We start from the raw sequence: 20,873 nt of genomic DNA on the forward strand, positions 1-20,873 counted from the left end.
CCTTTCGCGCCGACTGTCACAAATACGTGACAGCAAAAAACCGTATCAATCAGGGTAAGAAGATAAAACTGGTAATCAAAGTATTTCTTTAGCAGTTTATTTGTGGGCGGAGTTATAAATTTTCGATTTATTTAATTCACCATTACTTTGTTCGAAATAAAACTATTTAGTTATACTTTGAATAAACATTGATTATATATATGATCAAACTAACAATAATTAAAATAAAAGCAAAGTAAGTCTGTAAAATTAGTAACGACTACATTTAAGTTACCGTTTTTTATTTAATTGCAACTTGATTCTGATTTTGTACGAATGCTTTTCTGAATCACCCGTCCCCAAGGGGTTAAGGGTGATTTTTCCCAGTGGTAGTAAAATGGAATTTAAATTACAATTTTAGGCAGAATCATGCACTATATATTGAACAGGCTTATGCGGAGTACCAAAACTCATACTCATATGTGTTGGTTATCTTAGCGTCAGCCCCGCTAGGGTCTCTAACTAATTCATCTGAGGGAGTACCAAAATAGTATTACATATTAATATATATGCTTTATTTTTTTAAAAATAGTGGTAGATCAGAAAAATTATAAATTAAGTTTATAAATGTAAGGAATATAAAGAAATCATACATTTTACTACCACTTTAAATATAGAAATAAAATTTTACCCCAAATGCGTAAAAGTTGGCAGGTATGCTTATGTGTCTTAATACTAATTAAAAGAGCAGTGTTTAACATTTTCTACTGTTAGAAACAGTTCCATACCTACCAATTTGTGGTAATGGAAGGAATGTCGTATCGGCGGAAAAATACAATGTATTTTATACATCCCCTACCTGCAAACGTTTTTGAATTTAACAAAATATTTTACTTTATATTTAATGTGGTAGAAAAATTTATATATTCGCACTTTATTTTTATTTCATTATATGTGATTTAAAAATGATTTCGACTACCACTACTGTTTAAATAATTTATATAAAATAAGTCTGCTAGCAGATAGAGTGCAAAGTTATCATACAACTCTACTCAAGGGGATCTCCCCATTCCAAAGATGATTTTCCCTTCAACTAAAGATTTGCTTCTTTAAGGACTTGACTTGTTGTTACAACATACTGCAACTTCAAAGATATTTAGGACCTCCTAGAATACGACAAAACAGAATCGATGAATCGGTTAGTGGCGCTTCGTGCCAAACGCCGAGATAACCCCAATATCCAGCATCCAGAGGGCAAAGTTGCTGCTTCGACATAGACCAGTGGTCGGCAAACTTATTAGCCAAAGAGCCAAATATGAACATTACAACAATTTTAAAAAAAATTGAGAGCCAAATCTGCTTGTTTAGTAAGCTTTTATTACACTAAATAAAACTAAATTTCCTACTTAATAAATATTTACTAATGCGAACAATGTGCTTGGAAAGTTTAAGTAAGTCAGGTTTGTATGTTGGTGTTTTTAACTTTAGGCATGATTCCAAGTTCTCATCAGTAAGACGACTTCTCAGTTTACTCTTGATAATGTTCATGCTTGAAGAAGATTGTTCTCATATATATGTAGAACCGAAAAAGGAAAGAACAGTAAACGCTTGCTTTTTCAGCTGATCGTAAGAGTTAGGAATACTATTCCAAGAGTTGAAAATGATCATGTCTTCCTTCTCCAGGTCATTCAAAGCAGACCACTTGTGTTGTGAACTAAGATCAAATTTTTTCTTCTCCAATATTTCCAATTCAACACAAAGACGTTCGAATTTAGAGCGCCATATCTCCTTGTTTTTTAAATCCAGCAATTGTATTTAAAGCTGCCAATGTCAATTTCAAAAAGAGAAAATTTCAACTCGGCTATCGTAGCATTAAGAGGATTTTTGACAAATGCTAAAGTTGCGCTGCTGTTTTCTTACCAAGGTTTTTTTTTAAATTGAAATATTATTGCACCTTCCGTAGATATTTGTGCCAGAGCCGCACTTAAGGAGCCAAAGAGCCACATGCGGCTCTGGAGCCGTAATTTGCCGACCACAGACATAGACTGTTAACCTCAATGAACTCATACAATGACAAATACTACGTGATCAAAATAAGTCAGGTCAAGAAAGCAAAGTTGGCAACTGCTCCAAATTCTATAGACGACTTTCAAAAACTGTAAATCTTTTAAAAACTTTTTAAAACTGAGAACTGCAAACTAAGCTCAGCAGGGTTTCGTTCAATTCCCAACATTTTACAGGGCGTAACTGTAACCAAGTGACGCAACACATAAGTCTTTGAATTATTTAGAAGTAGTGATGGGTGGAAACCCTACGAATTGAATTTACTAAACCAAGAAACATACGTTAAAAAAACACTCAAAACTTTTTATCCTCTGTCCGGAGCAAGTTAGCCACTCTGTGTAAGGGTGCTTAAGTACAGGCTGAGTTTTAATGAAAAATAAATTTAAACTTCAATATATAGCTTTACTATAGTTGCCAACTTTTCCGGTTTTGCTCGAAGATTTTATGTTATGTAATTTAAAGTGGTAGCAAAACTCATATTATTTCATTAAACTTTTTGAATCATGATAATAGTTACATACCTGCCAACTTTTAATCCCTTCCATTATCATTTTTCCCAGTGGTATTAAAATGGAATTAAAACTTCAATTTTAAGCAAGCAAATACGTTATACATGAGCAAACTTAAGTTGACAACTGTGATAGTAACGCATATTAGTATATGTGCTTAATTTTTGTAAGAATAGTGGTGATCAATATCATTTAAAAATTAAGTTTATAAAAGAAAAAAATAGTATATATTTACTACCACTTTAAATATGAAAACAAAATCTTCCGGAAAATCCGGAAGAGTTGGCAGGTAGGTAGTTAAAAATGAGTTTGACCACCATGACACATAAAAAGTTACAACAAATATATAAAAGCATAATAGTCTTGGCGATATGGCCCAGTAACCACACGGGCAGCTGATCTCATAGTGTTAAAGCAAATTCTGGCGGATGAGATAGGTGCCCAGTTCCAGAGCAAAACTATCAACTATGGCAATCGCTAATCTCAACCCGGTCAAAATATAAATATATAGTTGAGTAAGATTTTTCGGTAATTCTTTTACTTACACTTGGAAACTCTATTCTCCGAAAGAGTGTAAGTTGGTAGGCATGCATTACCCTACCTCTAGGAAAATGATTTTTTTGAAAAGCGTAAAAGCTAACAGATATGACATCGTATGGTTATCATACAAGAATATGTATGCTTAATGAATGAAATGCAGCGCAGCGGTCAAAAACATTATAAATTAAATTTATAAATCTAAAATATAAATCGAAATCATACACTTTACCACACACATAATTTTACGCAGAATGTATAAAAGTTGGCGAGCGCGCAATTCTAATTTACAGAGACGCCAACCTGCTCCGGACAGCAAATATATATTTTAAAGTGGTAATATTGTGATTCTTGGTTTAATAAATTCAATTTAGTAGATTTTTACCCACCTCTATTTCTAAATAATTCGCAGGTTTATATAATTCACAACTTCAGAATACTTATGTAATGCTATACCTATTGAAAAGCAAGCAAAAATTTTCTAAATTTACTTTGCAGTTATTTACCGTATATGGCGTGTCCGGAGAAGTTGGCATCTCTGTAAAAAGAACAGAGCTAGCATGCATACCTGCCAACTTTTAATCTCTTCCATTATCATTTTTACCAGTGGTACTAAAATGGAATTAAAACTTCAATTTTAAGCAACCAAATACGCTCTATTTGAGAAAACTTAGGATGACAACCATGATAGTAACGCATATTAATATATGTGATTAATTTTTGTAAGAATAGTGGTGATCAAAATCATTTAAAAATTAAGTTTATAAAAGAAAAAATAGTATATAATTACTACCACTTTAAATATGAAAATAAAATCTTCCGGAAAATTCGGAAGAGTCGGCAGGTATGAGCTTGGTGCATAACTTCTCCCTTTCTAATATATAATTTTATTAGTTATTTAAAGTGGTAATACATTCTATGTTTCAGTATTTTGCTTTTGATCTTATGCATTCGATTGGCAAAAATTCTGACTATCATGAAATCTGAGCAGTTTAAATAAATAGGACTAGTTTAGGTATTCCACACCCTTCTACAACTACGGAATTTTAGTAGCTTCAGAAAATATTTATCTTGACGATATCAAACGGCAGTTCTTAGATGTTTATTCCTTAGATATTTATTTATTATTAGTTCTTAGATTCTTCTTCCACAATATTTAACGTGATAGCGTTTCACTAATAATCGGATAGTTTCACTCTCCGATTCACAGGACTTACATACCTGCCAACTCTTCCGGATTTTCCGGAAGATTTTGTTTTCATATTTAAAGTGGTAGTAAATATATACTATTTTTTCTTTTTTAAACTTAATTTTTAAATGATTTTGATCACCACTATTCTTACAAAAATTAAGCACATATATTAATATGCGTTACTATCATGGTTGTCAACTTAAGTTTGCTCATATACAGCGTATTTGTTTGCTTAAAATTGAAGTTTTAATTCCATTTTAATACCAGTGGGAAAAATGATAATGAAAGGGATTAAAAGTTGGCAGGTATGAACTTAGTACAGAATTTGTTTAAATTGAATGCATATAATGATGATCAAAAGCATTTTAAATCAAATTAATTGAATAAAAAATAAAAGTACGAATCGTAAAATGTTAGATGTGCCCTTTTAAGTATTAGAAAAAAAAACTCCAGCTTCATTTGGAGAAGTAGGTATGTTTGGCAATGCATACCAGTTAAACTTTTTTTTTTGAGGATGAACTTCTGAAGTGGTGATAAAATGATAAAGGAATTACTATAGTTAGGGTTCTCACAGTCCTTAGAAAATTTAAAAAATATATTCTAATAAAGAATAATAAATAATATTCTAATAATTAATATTCAATTAATTAATATTCTAGTAATTAATATTCTAATATTTATTATTCTAATAATTAATATCCTTATAATTAATATTCTAATAAAAAATAATAAATAATATTCTAATAATTAATATTCTAATAAAGAATAATAATTAATATTCTAATAAAGAAGTCGCAAATTCCTTTTTATTAACTTTAACCCTTTGGTTCCAGACTGGATACCAGTATCCTATTTATATATTTTTCATTATGACTCTCTAGTTACAGGAAAAACTATATTTTGGAATTTTTTAATTATAAGAAACATACTATTAGTTACTAAAAAAATTACTCTCTTGGAGTATTGGAATCACATTTGTACTAAAATATAAAATCCGTAAAAAGTAGCCCAAAAAGTTTGTTCTCATTCATATTCAAAACTTTATCAACAATTAAATATGTAAATTGAAGGTATTTTAGCGATAAATAACTGTTTCTTTTAGATCTAAGTATCTGTAACTAAGAACAAATTTTGAAAAGTTGAACCTATTTGCATGGAAGTGAACGTATTTTGGATGATTTTACCTTTGACGTTGAAAAAGACAACGGTGTTTCATGTTGTATTTAATTACCATAAGTTATTAAAAAAAAAGCTAAATTAAATATTGTTGGCTTATTTGGATCTAAATTGATACAAATTAATAGAAAAAATTATGAAAAATATGATGAATGAAGATTTTGCGTCAAAGAGTTAAAGCTTAAAATTTTATTCTTCACTTCACTTAAGAAATGGAGATGGGTAAATGAACAAAATATGGCCTTTGCAGATTCATCGTGGCCATAACATTCAGTCAGGTAGATAAATTATATAAAAATGAAAAAAAAATTACGCATAAGAGAGGAGTGAATATCGTGTTTCCTTGACGGCTGGGTGTAATAATGGATGAATTTAATTTATAAATTTAGTATATAAATTTTATGTCTTGGCATATCTCTGAAAAAGTGCGCAGCAATGGGCCTAATTTATTTGCTTTCTAGTTTCGGGTACTGAAAAATATTATAAAAGTTTACTTTATAGCATCTCTCGTTAATCTCTCTTTTTTAAATCCTTTTTGTCTCTATTGTGTTATTATATATATATATGAAACTTTTCTAGTATATTAAGATTTAAAATTTGGTCAAAGTACTTTTTTATTATTCAAATGCCAAAACTAATAATGTAAAAGCTAGAAAAATGAAATTCTAAGTACATAAAATACTGTATGTCATTGTTAATACGGTTCAAAAAATATTTAAATGTGCTTAACGAAAAATTGAAAATTTTAAATCATTTAATCTCACCACTATTTGTCATTTCGTAATTAAAATATATTCGTATGGAAACTTCTTTCCGAAACTGCTCATAACAATAAGCAGCAGAAATGTTAATTGCTCCTAAATTAACTTTAAAATGAATTGATAGCGAATTAAATAGTTGATACAAAGTTAATGACCATTCTTTAAGTTCTAACACGAGATATCTACTAAAAAAATGCATTTCATATGTTGCTTTGAATTTCTGATGTACATTGATAGAAAAATTAGTTAAAATAAGAAATACTAAACTAAAAATAACTACCACTAGAAAAGGTTCTTTCCAAAGCGGAGCAAATTAACATTTCTGAAGTAGAACTTCTCAATAGAAGTACAGAAAATATGCAGTTGTTGAAAGTTATGCAATAGCGAAAGCGGTAAAACTATTTCTCTTCTGAGTTGAGTTTGTGCAACACTTTGCAGTGATGTTAAGAGTACATTTTCGAAAAGGTGGCCGGGATTTAGCGCTTAAACTACGTAGCGAACTTTAAATGTAATTTCCACATTAGTTTTAAAACTCATGCAAAGGCAGAATTTCTGTCCAAAATATAATTACTCATTTATTTGTATATTTGATTTCAAAACGTATCTTTTTGATGAAAATGCATGTATATAGTAATGCTAAGATTTAAAGTAAGACAATAGAAAATAATTTAAAAAATATATTCAAAGGGAAAATGTCTCTATCTAGAAATGTTAAGGTGTAAAACCCACAATAGTAAACTATTTAAAAAAATATCCTCAAAATAAAAATGCCTGTATCTAATAATGCTAAGTGTAAAATCGAACATAGAAAATAATTATAAAAAGTTTTCTTTAAATGAAGCTGTCTGTTTCTAGCTATCAAAAGGGGTTAATGCTAACAAAACAAAATTATAAAAAAATAAAAACATCCTCTAGATGAAAATGCATGTATATAGTAATGTTAAGGTTTAAAGTCTTACAATAGAAAATAATTTAAAAAAAATATATTCAAAGGAAAAATGCCTCTATCTAGAAATGAAAAATGTCAAATGCTAAGGTGTGAAAGCCAACAATTGAAAATTATTTCAAAAAATATTCTCAAGTGAAAATGTCTGCTTTCTAATGCTAAGGTGTAAGAGCCAACAATACAAAATGATTTAAAAAATTTTTTTCAAAATGAAAATATCAGAATTTTATAATGCTAAGGCTCGAAATCGAACAGAGGAAAATAATTTCACATTGGAATGGAATTTTTATTATCTTCATTAATAAACAATTTATAATTCAACTAAAATAATAAAAATGATAAAATATATAATGCTATTTGTCCAAGATGTCAGAAAATGCCTGTGCCTAGTAATGCTAAGGTGTATAGTCCAGCAATAGAAAAGAATTTCAAAAAGTTTCTTTAGAATTAAAAATTTGTTTATTGCCTTCATAAAACCATTTATCATAATGGCTTTGTTGGAATGATAAAAATGATGAAATTCGTAATGTAATTTCCTGTGTATATCAGTAAATGCCTGATTGGATCTTCCCCATATCGATCTATGTGTCCGGGACCGAACACCTGGGGTCCTCGAAGTCAGGCATAACTCACCATGATTCCATAACACCCGGACTGATCCATCCCTTCTCTCCCGCAGGAACTGCCTCCACCGCCGGTTCCGGACTTGGCCCAAACCCTAGAACGGTACTTGGCCGGACTCCGGGCTGTCATCCCCGCCGCACAATATGAGAGAACCCGGCAGTTGGTCGAGCAATTTTGCAATGATCCAGGATCAAAGCTACAAGCCGAATTAATTAAATTTGCTGAGAATGTAGACAACTGGGTAAGATTGATTTTTCATTTTTATTTATTTAATTTCTCATTTATTTGTTTTCATTTCAGGCCCAAAGATATTCGGATTTGATTCAAAAATAAGAGTTGGTCATACAATATTTTATTTTTTTAATTTCTAAAGTAATGGTTTGTTTTTAATTTACAAGATTGATTCTTAACTAAAATTGTATCGAATGCGTTACGATATTTAGCAAAACGAACGCGTTATAAAATAAACTTCTTAAAGTGATGCTTTTCGCATTTATTTGTTACTTTTCTTCTTCTTCTTTTTTTTATAAATCAACCGAATTATGAACTAAAATTATAAATTTATCGTTTACATAAATATTCAATATTAAATAGCTTTTTTTATTTTCAATCAAAATTCAGCCTATATGGAGGGGACAATTACTAATATTGTTTCGGTTATATATTTTTTTTATTTTATTATAATAACAATAAAACATCGTTGCTAATTGTTTATTTCGTAGAAAATGATTAGGAAAAGACAACTAAAATGGTTTTCAATGTAACAAATTTCACTAAACAGCTTTGCTTCATTGTCTTCGTATGAATTTTAGAAGAGAATTTTTTCATTAAAGCTCATTTTATGATATGAGGGGAGATAAATTTACAAATGCAATATTTACATAAAGAACTAATTAGTGTAAATCTTAATGATTAAAATCATTTTATCGATTTGAAATATTTCTATAACTGATAGTAAAAGGGTACCAAAACTTTTTATTATCAATTAATTCGTTTTTTTATAAATAAATAAAAAAACATGTGTGCGTTGCTACCTACCTTTAAGGTATAAGTAGTAGCAAAATCGTTACCTTTCTATATAATTATTTCATTTATAAATTAATTTAAAATGTTCCTGAAAATTACTGCATGGAACTAAAATAAACAATAATGCACAGTATGTAAGTAATGGATGGTATATTAGATAAATAAACGAAACGTGCATTTAAGCATACAATTTTAATTTAATTGTTGTACCGCACGAGAAAATCATCTTAAAGAATATAAAAGTTCACTGGTATGCATAAGCATGCTAGCTAATTTTTTACGGGCTTACATTTTAGACATTCTCTTTAGTTATTACGAAAAAATTCCTAACATTGTAAGAGAAGTTGAGATCATGTTTAAATATTTATACGCTGAGTTCTGTAAACTTTTAAAATTATGAGCATACTAAAATTATATAACTTCGCTACAAACAGATAAAATAAACATTAAAGCACAATAAGTAAGTAATGGAAGACACATTAGATAAATAAAGGAAATGTGTATTTAAGCGTAAAATTTTTATTAAATTGCTGTTGAGAAAATCATCCTGAAGAAAATAAAAGTTGGTTGATATGCACATGCATTCTGACTAATTTTTAAGGGCTTACATTTTAGACATTCACTCTAGTTAATATGAAAATATTCCTAACATTTTAAGCACCGTTGGAACCATGTTTAAATATTATACGCTGAGTTCTGCTAACTTTTAAAATTATATACTGCAGCTAATTTATGAACACAAATAAATATTAAACAGTTAACTTTTTGGGAAAGTCACTTTGTTATCATAAATGTTACTTTATTGAATTATTTGATCTTTGTAAATGCTTAAAGGGAAAATAATTAATTTCAAATGTAACGTTTTTTTAATATTATTATTTAGGATAAGTTATAACCCCATCTTCAAAATTGCATATTTTTTTACTGTAACAAATATAAGAAAATAAATCTATATAATAATCAATTTAAAAAGTGTTTTTTATATCTTTCAATCTCTTTTATAAATTTAAATTTTTTTATATTCTGCCATCGAAGGTAAATATACTTTAAATATATAAACTGTATTTAAAATTTTCGAAAAAACAGTTAAATTAACTCAATTTTAGAAAATTATTTTCGCTTTTATTATTATTTTGAATGCATATTGTATAGTTTTTCAACGACCGTACGGGTTAGGTGGGCTTTTATATATTCTCTGAAACAAATATTATCCTTGGTTATATAAATTAGACTCTTGAAGAATTGTGATTCGCACTACCTATAACGAATTTAAATTAATATAATATTCGCAGAGATGCCAAATGCTCCAGACACGACAAAACAATTTAAAAAATAGCAAATAACTACTAAATTTGCATTGATTTGGCAACACGAATAGATGCTAAGAAGTGGCGAAATATATAACATTTCAAATTATTTAGAAATACTGGTGGATTAAAACCTAATAAATAGAATTTATTAAACCATGATTCATACAATAAAAAACTACCACTCGAAAATATTTATCTGCTGTCCGCAGCAAGTTGGCATCTCTGTATCAGCAGCTAAGTTACTGAGAAAATATGAAGAAGCTGTCACAAGCATATCACAATCGACAACTGAAAGTTATTTTTACTGTCGAGTCTTTCCAGTGCTGGTTATCCCGATTTATTTACATTAGTGGTTAAAAACAAAGTATTTATTCTTTCTTCAAAAACGAAGAACAAATTGAAAATGAAATAGTTTTAATACAACTTTTTTTAAAACAGTTTATTAGAATTTTAAGCAGTTTTTCTTGTCATACTCTCATAACTTACATAAAAGCTTTTGCATGCATATGTAATATGAATTAAAGTAGCATTTTAAATCTTTTAATCCCCAAAATAAATTCGAATATTTTTTTATAACTTCCATAGAAATGAGAACTACGATAAATTTTATTAATACTTTCAGCGTTAGTCTTTTTTAACCCATTTTTGCCTAACGTTCTTTCAAAATGGCAGCTTCTTTTTATAAAAAGTTTAAAAAAATGATGGCACCACTGTTTTATTATTTGAATTTATCTTGTAAACACGTTAGGTCAGCCGTAATATATTAAATATATAAGTTTATTATAATTGGATATGAAGTTGGAGCAAAATACTTTTTAAAACAAAAAGTGGTTTATGCAATCAGCAATATTAAAAAAAAAAATTTACAAACAAATGTCATTTACTTCCAATTTCTTATATAGCTGCAATTTATATGTTAACAATTTTTAGTTACGATTGCAGGGATGCCAACTGTACCGCTTTCTGCAAAACTTTTAAGAACTTGGTAGCGAATTAAAAATAAAACTTGTAGAATAAGGATAATTATGTCAACTCTTTAAAAGTGTCACCTTAAGATAACTGCAATCAAGTAGCCTTTCATGTGTAGGGCTGCAAACTTTCTACCCATTTTGCAAAAATTTATTCTAGCGGTAGCTAAGTTTATGTTCCATGCATTATTTTTTATTCGTTTAAACTTATTTTCTCCAGCACTGCGCATAAATGATTTAACAATTCATAAGCAATGCCACTTTGTAAGGGCTTTCTTGTTGGGAACCTTTTAAAATGTCTGCAAAATTACCAAAAATTCTGAAAGCTTTGGTTTTTAAATGTCTACAACTCTGTTAAATATTTTGCGAAAAGTGCAGTAGTTGGCAGGCATGCATATGATACTTTGAATTTCTGATATGTATTGGCAGAAAAATTACTTAAAATGAAAAAATACTAAACTAAAAATAATTTAGATTTCGTTACCACTAGAAAATTTAATTTTACAAATCGCAGTAAGTTAGCTACTGTACAATTGACTTGTTTCCACTCAATTACATATTGAATAATCGGTTAACACGCGCTTAGAGAAATAAATTTAGTAGAACTAAGTTCATGAATGGCGAATTTTACGCATTTTGTTTTAAATTTAATTTTTATATTTAATTGTTATATTTAAAAATGTAGTAAAAAACATATTATTTATTTCATAAATTTATAAATTGAATTAATAATAGTTTTGACCACTACAGAAAATAAAAAATTTTTGAATACAATAATGCATGGTACTTTTATTATGCTGTATTTAAGCCTTTACAACTTGAAAAATATATATTTCTGCTTATCATTCAGTTTTTTTCATAACCACTAGGAGAAAATATTTTTGCATATGTCCAATATAAAATTTCCTCGCTTAAAAATTATTTAGGGTTGCCAGCCATCGCTAAGTTGTATAAAGAAGAAGAGAAAAAATTTTTTTTTTAAGAAATATATCTTGCCTTGATATATGGTGTATTGAAGGACCTGCTCGTGGCAGTGAACACCTAACTTCTTCAGCTATTACGTTTGCCCTTGGGAGACAGAAACTTACATGAAATATATCATCAACTAAAAATTGAATTTAGTTTAAAAACTAATCAAATCTTATAGGTTTTTTTTGCAATGTTTTTTCCAATTCCTATACTATGCCAGAATTGTTGCTCATTTCGCGTTACCCAGTGGGCACCTGTGAACCAAAGTCACGGGGCCGAGCAACATAGACCACGCCACACTGCCAGAAACCCGTTTATAGGGTAGGCCACATTCACACATCATACACACACGCAACAGAGGACAGCACAAAAAGAGAGAGAAACATCCATGCCCAAAGCGGGATTCGAACCCGCAACCTATGGCTTCGCAGTCAGGCACGCTAACCGCTCGGCCACCTGGCCGGCAAATCTTATAGGTAAATTTGAAGAAAAGGAAGGATTTTTTTACGTGCTTTTGGAACATTTCACTCACACATCATTTAGAATATGGAAAGGTAAGAAATGTTCTGTGTTAAATGCGTGTCGTTGTTGTTGTTGTTAGTTTACGTCGCACTAGAGCTGCACAATGGGCTATTGGCGACGATCTGGGAAACATCCCGGAGGATGATCCGAAGACATGCCATCGCAATTTTGATCCTCTGCGGAGGGGATGGCACCCCCGCTTCGGTAGCCCAACGACCTGCGCGCGAAGTCGAGCACTTTACGGTAGCACAGTTTAACGAGGACCAATACCGCACACCCTCGGTCCCTACGCAGACTGATCCAAGTGGTCACCCACCCGCACACTGACCGTAGTCAGTGATGCTTGACTTCGGTGATCTGCTGGGAACCGTGTCGTAACGATCAGTCCACTGCGGGACTAAATGCGTGTCAAAACAGTCAATTGTTGATTTCTTCGAAAGGGAATAAATTGCATTATAGTACGAACTGTTCACTAACGTTGATCGAATAATTCGCTTAATTGAATATGTAACTAAAGGTATTCCTTTAAGCGGGACTAACTGCAGTAAAAAAAAAGAAAAGATTTACAGTGCGCAAAAAAATGAAGGTACCAATCGGAATAATTTTTGATCTAATAGTCGAATTTGAAATCAGAAAAAGTAGTATTTTTAAAGTTTGATTTCTCAGAAACTATTCAACCGATGCGACTCAAATTTTGCATTCTGGAATTTAAAGTTACATTCTTTAAAATGATGTAAAAAATTTTATATCTCACAATTCAAAATCTTTTTAATTATTTTTAATTAAAATATAAAAAAAATAATAAATGTTAACAAAAATTGTTTTTTGCATGGAATTTTCCTTGGCTAAATGAGTCTTACAAATATGTGTGAAAAAGTTTTGAATTCGTTTATAAAGTTCTCCAGATATGGTGAAATACGCAAAAAGTAAAACTAACATTAAGTGTTCCCAACTTTTGGATCGCTCTCCTGATCAAACTATGGGGACCATATTTCCCAGAATGCGGTTACTCTCTATATTTCGGGATTAAAATTCATCGTAGAAAAATAATGTTTATTATGAGAAAGTACATTTTTGTGCCTGATTTCATAATTTAAAATATCGTCCGCATCAATTAATTTGTATATTTGAAGTCACCCCTTCCAACCTTTAAGATTAAATCTTAGGACGTGAAGATCAGATCATTAAATTAAAAGTTATTCAAGCTCGTCATTTTTTATTTTATTTTGCGCACTGTTAATATAACGTATTATAAATTCCCGTGTGCTTAACGGAGATGAAAAAGTAAATGTTTGCTGAAGTGGACAGCCACCTTGTTTTATGTCATATCAAAGACAAGCTTTTTCAAAGTTAAAAAAATTATTTTTACTTAACACCTTGCTGACCGGTCACGAGTTAACTCGTGTTTTCGTGGCCAAACGTTGGTGACCGGTAACGTGTTAACTCGTGTTTTTGTTTGCAGTGATCTCGTGGTGACTATTTTAAAAAGTGGGCGTAATTTTCTTTACTTTTCAAGTTTTACTATTTAATTCTGTACCAATTTATTATAACTTCACGAAACCTGATAAATTTGCAAAACTTGTGGTGTACCATTGCACGTAGGTCATTATTATACTCTTTATCATACGGCATTAAAAATTTTTTAATTTTATTTATATTGCTTTACTTCCACATCGGCTTTCAATGCAATAGCTGGGCACATGGGGGTTATTTTCAGAAAAGTTGCCGGTCAGCAATGTGTTAAAAAAGGAGCTATTAAAATATTATTTGTTATTTAACTTCATTGAATTTTTTTTCCTGTCTCTCTTTAAGTACACAAGTATTATGAAAATCGAAAGTAATAGGCTATAATCTACATCAGTGTTTCCCAAACTTACGACTTTTGTGTACCCTTTTTAAATTTTTCGTAACGCTGTGTATCCCTAATAAAAAAATTAATGTATTTTTTACTATAAAAAATTACACAAAAGTTAAAAATCACAATTGGCTGTTGACACCTCTTATTATTAACTGTTAACTCTGCAACAGATAGCCAATGGAAAAATATGTAATCGTAAATTTTCATGGCTAGCTTTATTTTTAAAAACTTTTTTTGAAATTTTCGTTTGTTGTAAGATATTTCGCATAAGAACGCGTACCCTCTCTAAACTGCTCCTGTACCCCTGGGGGTACGCGTACCACACTTTGGGAAACACTGCCTTAGAAGGATGCAAAGATATGCCTTCACAATTTTGATACTTTGCATAGAAGATGACTTTCCCGCTTTGGTAGCACGATAGCAAGTGCACAAAGTTAAGCATCTTAACGGGACATTCACCCAGTATACGAAAAAAATTCAGAGTTGCAACATGAACCTTATTTGGAAGCTTTTCACGGGTAAATATATTTCACCAATAAGCCTCTCGTTCTCATCACCAAATTCGCAGACGCAGATTGTTAAAAATATTTACCCATGAAAAGTATTTACCTATGCAAAATGGTCTCCCGTCAGCTTTGGTAGCCCGATGGCCAGCGCACGAAGTCGGACACTTTAAAAAGACATTCACCCAGGATGCCGAAAAATTATGTATGTGAATTCGGAGTTGTAAACATTCTTTGGTTTATCAAAATATAATACACTCTCTGGGAGTCAGANAGTTACATATTGACTCCTAGTCTTGAGGGGTTTTAAATAGGCACTTGGGCCACCAAGCAGCCCCTATCCCATCCATCCGAGAAATGATATGGTCACTGTTTTCAAGCATTCGTTATGGGTAGCAGTCGTTGTGGCTGCTTTAAAAGATTTACGTAGTTTCGAAAAATGTTTTTTCCTTGCGGTAGCAAAAGTAATGTATTAATATTTTAATAAATTAGAATTGCAGAACTGTATTAAGACTGCAGTTAAGCAATCTAAATAGTTGAATAAAAGGATAGAAAACCTACAGGCATGGTCGTTATATCTGATAAAGTTTCGCTGTCAAAGGTCATGAAAGGTCTGTTTATTTAAAAAATATCGGTTTCACTTCACTACCTCTGGAAATATTTAGCAACAGCTTTAAAAGTTGGAGGGTATGCTTATGGTATAAAATTGACAACTGAAGTAACACTATAAGCATGCATTCAGTTCTCATTTAGCTGATATTTATAGACCAGCTATAAGCATCTTTAAACTATTTGGATGTTATCGTAGTCAAAATCAATTAAAATTAATTTCATATGCAAATATTCCACTACTACATTAAGTCTAAAAAATAAAGTCTTCCATAAAAATAAGTAGATATGGCAGTTATGCAAACTTATAAGTTTGATTCTTGTCTGAGAAAATATAAATAGTAATGAATAGTTTATGGTTAAGGATAAATTTAATCCTTTCAAAAACCAGCCATAAATGAAATGGTTTAACAACTAGTTTTTTTTCTGTCTTACATTCAGGCCTGAGGTTTGTAAGTAGCTCTTTCACAAAATGCACAAATCTTCGCATTGTATGTGTAGCAATAAATAAGGCATTCTTACGTGTTCGGTTTAATTTTTTTATTTTAACGGTTTCTGGAGTAGAAAAATTTTAACCTGAATTTTAATGAAACAAAACCATAAGAGTTGTATCCATCGTTTGCAGACCCTTAGAAAGGACATTTGCTTTACCTTTATCAATATTTAAAAGATAAAAAAAAGCAATTGTGTCCAAATAACGGAAAGGATATACTTCTTTCAATGTATACTAAAGCAAACCAGACAGCTACTACGCTTTTTGTAAAATAATTTATAGAGACAAATATTAATTGCAAATTTATAAAAACCAAAGCCTTCCGAAATTTTGCCTACATTTTGAAAGCTTTACCCCGATAGAGCTGGAACAAAGTAGCATTGCATATGAACTGTGTAGTTCATATGCAATGCTACTTTGTGTGTAGTGGTGTAGAAAATAAGTTTAAATGAATAAAAAATAATAAATTTAAACATTAACTTAGCTATCACTAGAATAAATTTTTACAAAAGGAGTAGAAAGTTGGCAGCCCTGCTAAAGCAACAAAACAACGTGAATGAAGTCCAAACAAAAGTATAGATAGAACATACTCTTTAGGATTTTCCGGAAGATTTTATCTTACATTCAACGTGGTAGCTAAGATTACGCAGTCATGCTTGATTTGGGTTTTAATAAATTTTATTTACTATAATTGTACCCATCATTATCTGTAGAGGGCTTAAACGTGCAGTGTGCAGAAATAAACGAGCCACCCTGGATAACTTTTGATCTAATGATAGGATCTTCACGTTGTAGGACTCAATTTTAATGGCTCAAGGGGGTGACTTCAAATATGCTAATTAATGAGTGCAGACGATATTTTAAGTTACGAAATCAGACACCAAAAAGTAGTTTCTCTGAATAAACGAACCTTTATTTTCTACGGATTTGGATTTCTAACCCTCAAATTATAGGATAAAGTCGCAATCTGAGGAATATTATTCCAATTGTTTGGTCAGGAAAGTGCTTCAAAGTTTCGACCCCTTTCTATTAATTTTACATTTTGCGTATTTTGCTATATCTCGAAAAATTTTCGGACCCCATTATAAACTTTTTTATCAAAGGATAATTCCATACAAATAATAACCTTTATCAAATATTTATTATGTTTTATTATTTTATTTAATAATAGTTGAACAATTTTGATTTGTAATGCATACAATTTGCTGCATCATTTTTAAGAGTATAGTTTTACATGAGAAAATACAAAATTTGAGCAAAATCGGTTTTAATAGTTAATGAGAAATTGAATTTCAAAAAAAGTCAGATATTTAAAACTAAAGATTGGTTAAAGTTATTTTATTGTGTTACAAGTGACGGAGAAAAGAAATTTAAGCTTTTGTTTACAATATCACTTCAATAATTACTACACTACAACAAGGAAAACATTTTTTCGAAGAGCTTAAAAGTGAAATGGACATACTATAGTTTCGGTTCTATAAACAAGAACCTTCCTCAGTGTCTAAACCAGAGCTGATACTTCCCTGGAAAAGATTAAAATCAATCAAAAAACATTCCCTCTAATTTTACTCTCAACTCTAAAAATAAATCATTGATTGCAACGGTTTTAATGCACTCTGACAGCAACATGAGGTTGCAGGTCTCGTTCCGAGATCGCCAAAAAGAACTCTCTAACTAAGAATCTCACACAAATATTTTGAATACATTTTAATCGTCTTATTTGTTTTGTTAATATTTCTTGTTTAGAATATTTTTTCGTGTTTCCTTATTTAACCCTTTTCCGCATTTTCCAGTGCGGAAAAGGTAGGTGCAGAGATTTTCCCAGAAGGTAGGAGAGGTTTTGATGGTCTCTCTTAAAGGTTTTCTTCAATGCGAAATTTGTGGGAAAAATTCCTTGCCTTCCAAAAGTGGTTGTGAATAGAGGTGGTCGATGAACAGAGGTGGTCGATAAACAGAGGTGGTCTTTCCTTGGGGTTTCACCGCATTACTATTTTTTTTCTCTTTTAAATATTATAAATATTATGATAGTTTTTTTTTCAGTTAGCTGTGAGCCCCGACTCTTTTTCTTGAAAAAATCAAGAAACATACTAGTTATACCTGGCATGAAAATTCGAAAGTAGAATTTACTCGAAGCTTGTAATAAATTATCTGCGCTGCCAAAATAATTTAAGTGGTAAAGAAATTTGCAACAGAAGAATTTTTTTTTTTTTTTTTTTTTTGGTTTATAAAAATTTATTACAATACTTTTCTTTCCTCCATACTAGTCCGTAAACTCAAACGGAATAACAGAAATCTGACTTTAGAGGATCAATTATATTTAAATTTAAATAATTTCTCCATCGCAGAAATTTTAATTTGCGTTGGTGAGAAGTTTATTAACAATTGAATTTTTTTGGCGAACCACTGGAAGCTCTGTTAAAACGAAAGTGATGCCATTTTTTGTGGAAATATTAGGGTGACCACAGTTAGAAAAATTAAAACGTGATGACCAATATTTCATGAAGCTATTTGTAACTTAATGAAGCTGTTGTTTTCCTTTTAACTTGAGGAATATCAATTCGCCTGTTTTTACACCTAGATAGGTATTTTGTTCTCCATTGAGACTATTATCTTTTGCTTAGAAAATTAAGACTATGTGAAAAGAAATCATTTACGAGTATAAATATTAAATAATATAAAATTATTATAGTCAGGCATGTAAATATGATATATTGCAGGCTCGAAATATTCAAACAGTGACACTGTATTGTACTGATTAAATTACCCTTGCAATTGAACAAAGATACTGAATGAAACGAATTGGCGGCAATGAAGAGAAAAAGATGAAAATTAACTATATTTGATAAGATCTAGATATTATTGAATTAAATTATATAAATAAACACACATTCAATAAGGATCACTAATAATTCCCCCCCCCCAAACATGATTATTTTTTATTCAAAGATGATTATTTTTATCGAAGGAATTATTAATATAAAAGTTTCTCACATTGTTTTAAAGTATCAATTTGAAAGGTAGTCACTTGCCGTTTTTACTTCATAATTCTGATAATATCAACATTTTGTTCACAAGATTGCTCTGTATTTACTGGAAACACTTCTATAGTATTTCAATATACAGGGTGTTCCAAAATTATCTTTACAACTTCAAAAATTCATAACTTCGAACATAAACAAGATATTTTTATTCTGTCTTTTGCACGTATTACTGCAACTAATAAAGTTTTTTTTCAATAGGCTGAAAAGTTATAAGTGAGGATGTGGACACCACAACAGAAAGCTCAATGCGTCTCATGGTTCATAGAGACGAAATCAGATACATAGGTTCAACGGAACTTCAGGACAAATTTCCAAAGAGACTCACCATCCTGACCCTCCATCCGTGCATGGCACACAAGCTTCATGAGCACCGGATCAGTATTGCATAAAAGTGGAGCCGGACGACCCAGCATAAGTCCAGAAAATGTGGAGCGAATACGGCCATGAGACGCATTGAGCTTTCTGCTGTGGTGTCCACATCCTCCCTTAAAACTTTTCAGCCTATTGAAAAAAAAACTTTATTAGTTGCAGTAATACATTCAAAAGACAGAATATAAATATCTTGTTTATGTTCGAAGTTATGAATTTTTGAAGTTGTAAAGATAATTTTGGAACACCCTGTAAACTGTCTTTCTGTTAACAGCAAATGGTTTAAAACATTTTACATACTAAAACGGTTGGCATAAATTGTTCCAGCAGTTTTTCCATCTAAAATGTTTCAAAACATATGCTGCTCCAAGAAAAATTGCTTGCTAATAAGACTTATAAAAGTGCTTACATCGTTTTTATCTATCCTTGCATTGTTCATATGATTACCTTCCAATTGAAAAAGACCTTCGCACAAGTAAAACCTTTATTCCGGCTCATATACTTGTAAACTAATATGTCCGGCAGGGTATCTAAACATTTTGAGATTTTTGAGACACTGAGTCCCGTAAGCTCTAGACATTTTCTTATGAAACACTGATGCCAATAAAACTGAAAAATTACGCATTTATTCACAGTGTGAAACTATTAAATATGATGAACAAACATATAATGTCTTGAAGCAAAAGGGAGTTATTAATTATATGCATTATTAATGTTTCATGCGTTATTAGTTACAATATGCGTCTGTTATTAATTTGAGATTTGTATCGTGTGGAGTTACGAAAATGCGAATACTTAAATATGATCATTCATTTGTACCGACTTTGTGAATATTATGTTCCGTAGCTCTAAACTTCTTATGAAAGTTATTAATATCACTAAGTGATCCATTTTTATATTTAAAAATTTTTTCGAAGGAAATATTTTCTTGGTGTACGTGTATTTTTAAGTACGTTATAATTTTTGGAATTTTATTCTATTAAACAGCAGTCAGATTTAGTTTTAAATAAAGGAAGATGAAAATATTGCGATCTGTACAATCTAATAAGTTATATATCTGTATTTTTTATATGTGGGGGACTGCTCGAAATTTTTTTTTCCAGGGTGTATCTTTGTTTTGAAATTCCTTCAAATAATATGCAATTAAAATTGAAATCAGAAGTTTTGAAACTATTAAGAAATCTTTAAAATATTAGAAACTATATTTTCTGATAACATGATAAATTTTAATTAATTTCATAATTGGGCTATAAAACATTTAAAATAAAAATGCAAAGACATTTTTATTAAATAAAATGCTAAAAATTTATCTAGAATTCAAAATTTGCCTCTATTTCAAAAAGATATTACATTTAATAGAGTTAGTTGTAGCTCTCTTTTTCCAGATCCTGAACTACCCATTTTTAGGCCACTATCT

At 30.4% G+C, this 20,873-nt stretch overlaps 1 protein-coding gene across 4 annotated transcripts in view; it reads left to right on the forward strand.

Moving 5' to 3' along the window:
• Positions 1–20,873, forward strand: part of LOC107445027 (Vesicular acetylcholine transporter) — a 299,143-nt gene that overhangs the window by 196,099 nt on the left and 82,171 nt on the right. For all 4 annotated transcript variants that reach the window (XM_071184877.1, XM_071184880.1, XM_071184878.1 and 1 more), the window contains one exon: positions 7,844–8,029. In XM_071184877.1, the coding sequence (XP_071040978.1) occupies positions 7,844–8,029 (186 nt within the window). The remainder of the gene's footprint in view (positions 1–7,843; positions 8,030–20,873) is intronic.

Source organism: Parasteatoda tepidariorum, chromosome 9, assembly GCF_043381705.1.
Source record: "Parasteatoda tepidariorum isolate YZ-2023 chromosome 9, CAS_Ptep_4.0, whole genome shotgun sequence".
NCBI lineage: Eukaryota > Metazoa > Arthropoda > Arachnida > Araneae > Theridiidae > Parasteatoda > Parasteatoda tepidariorum.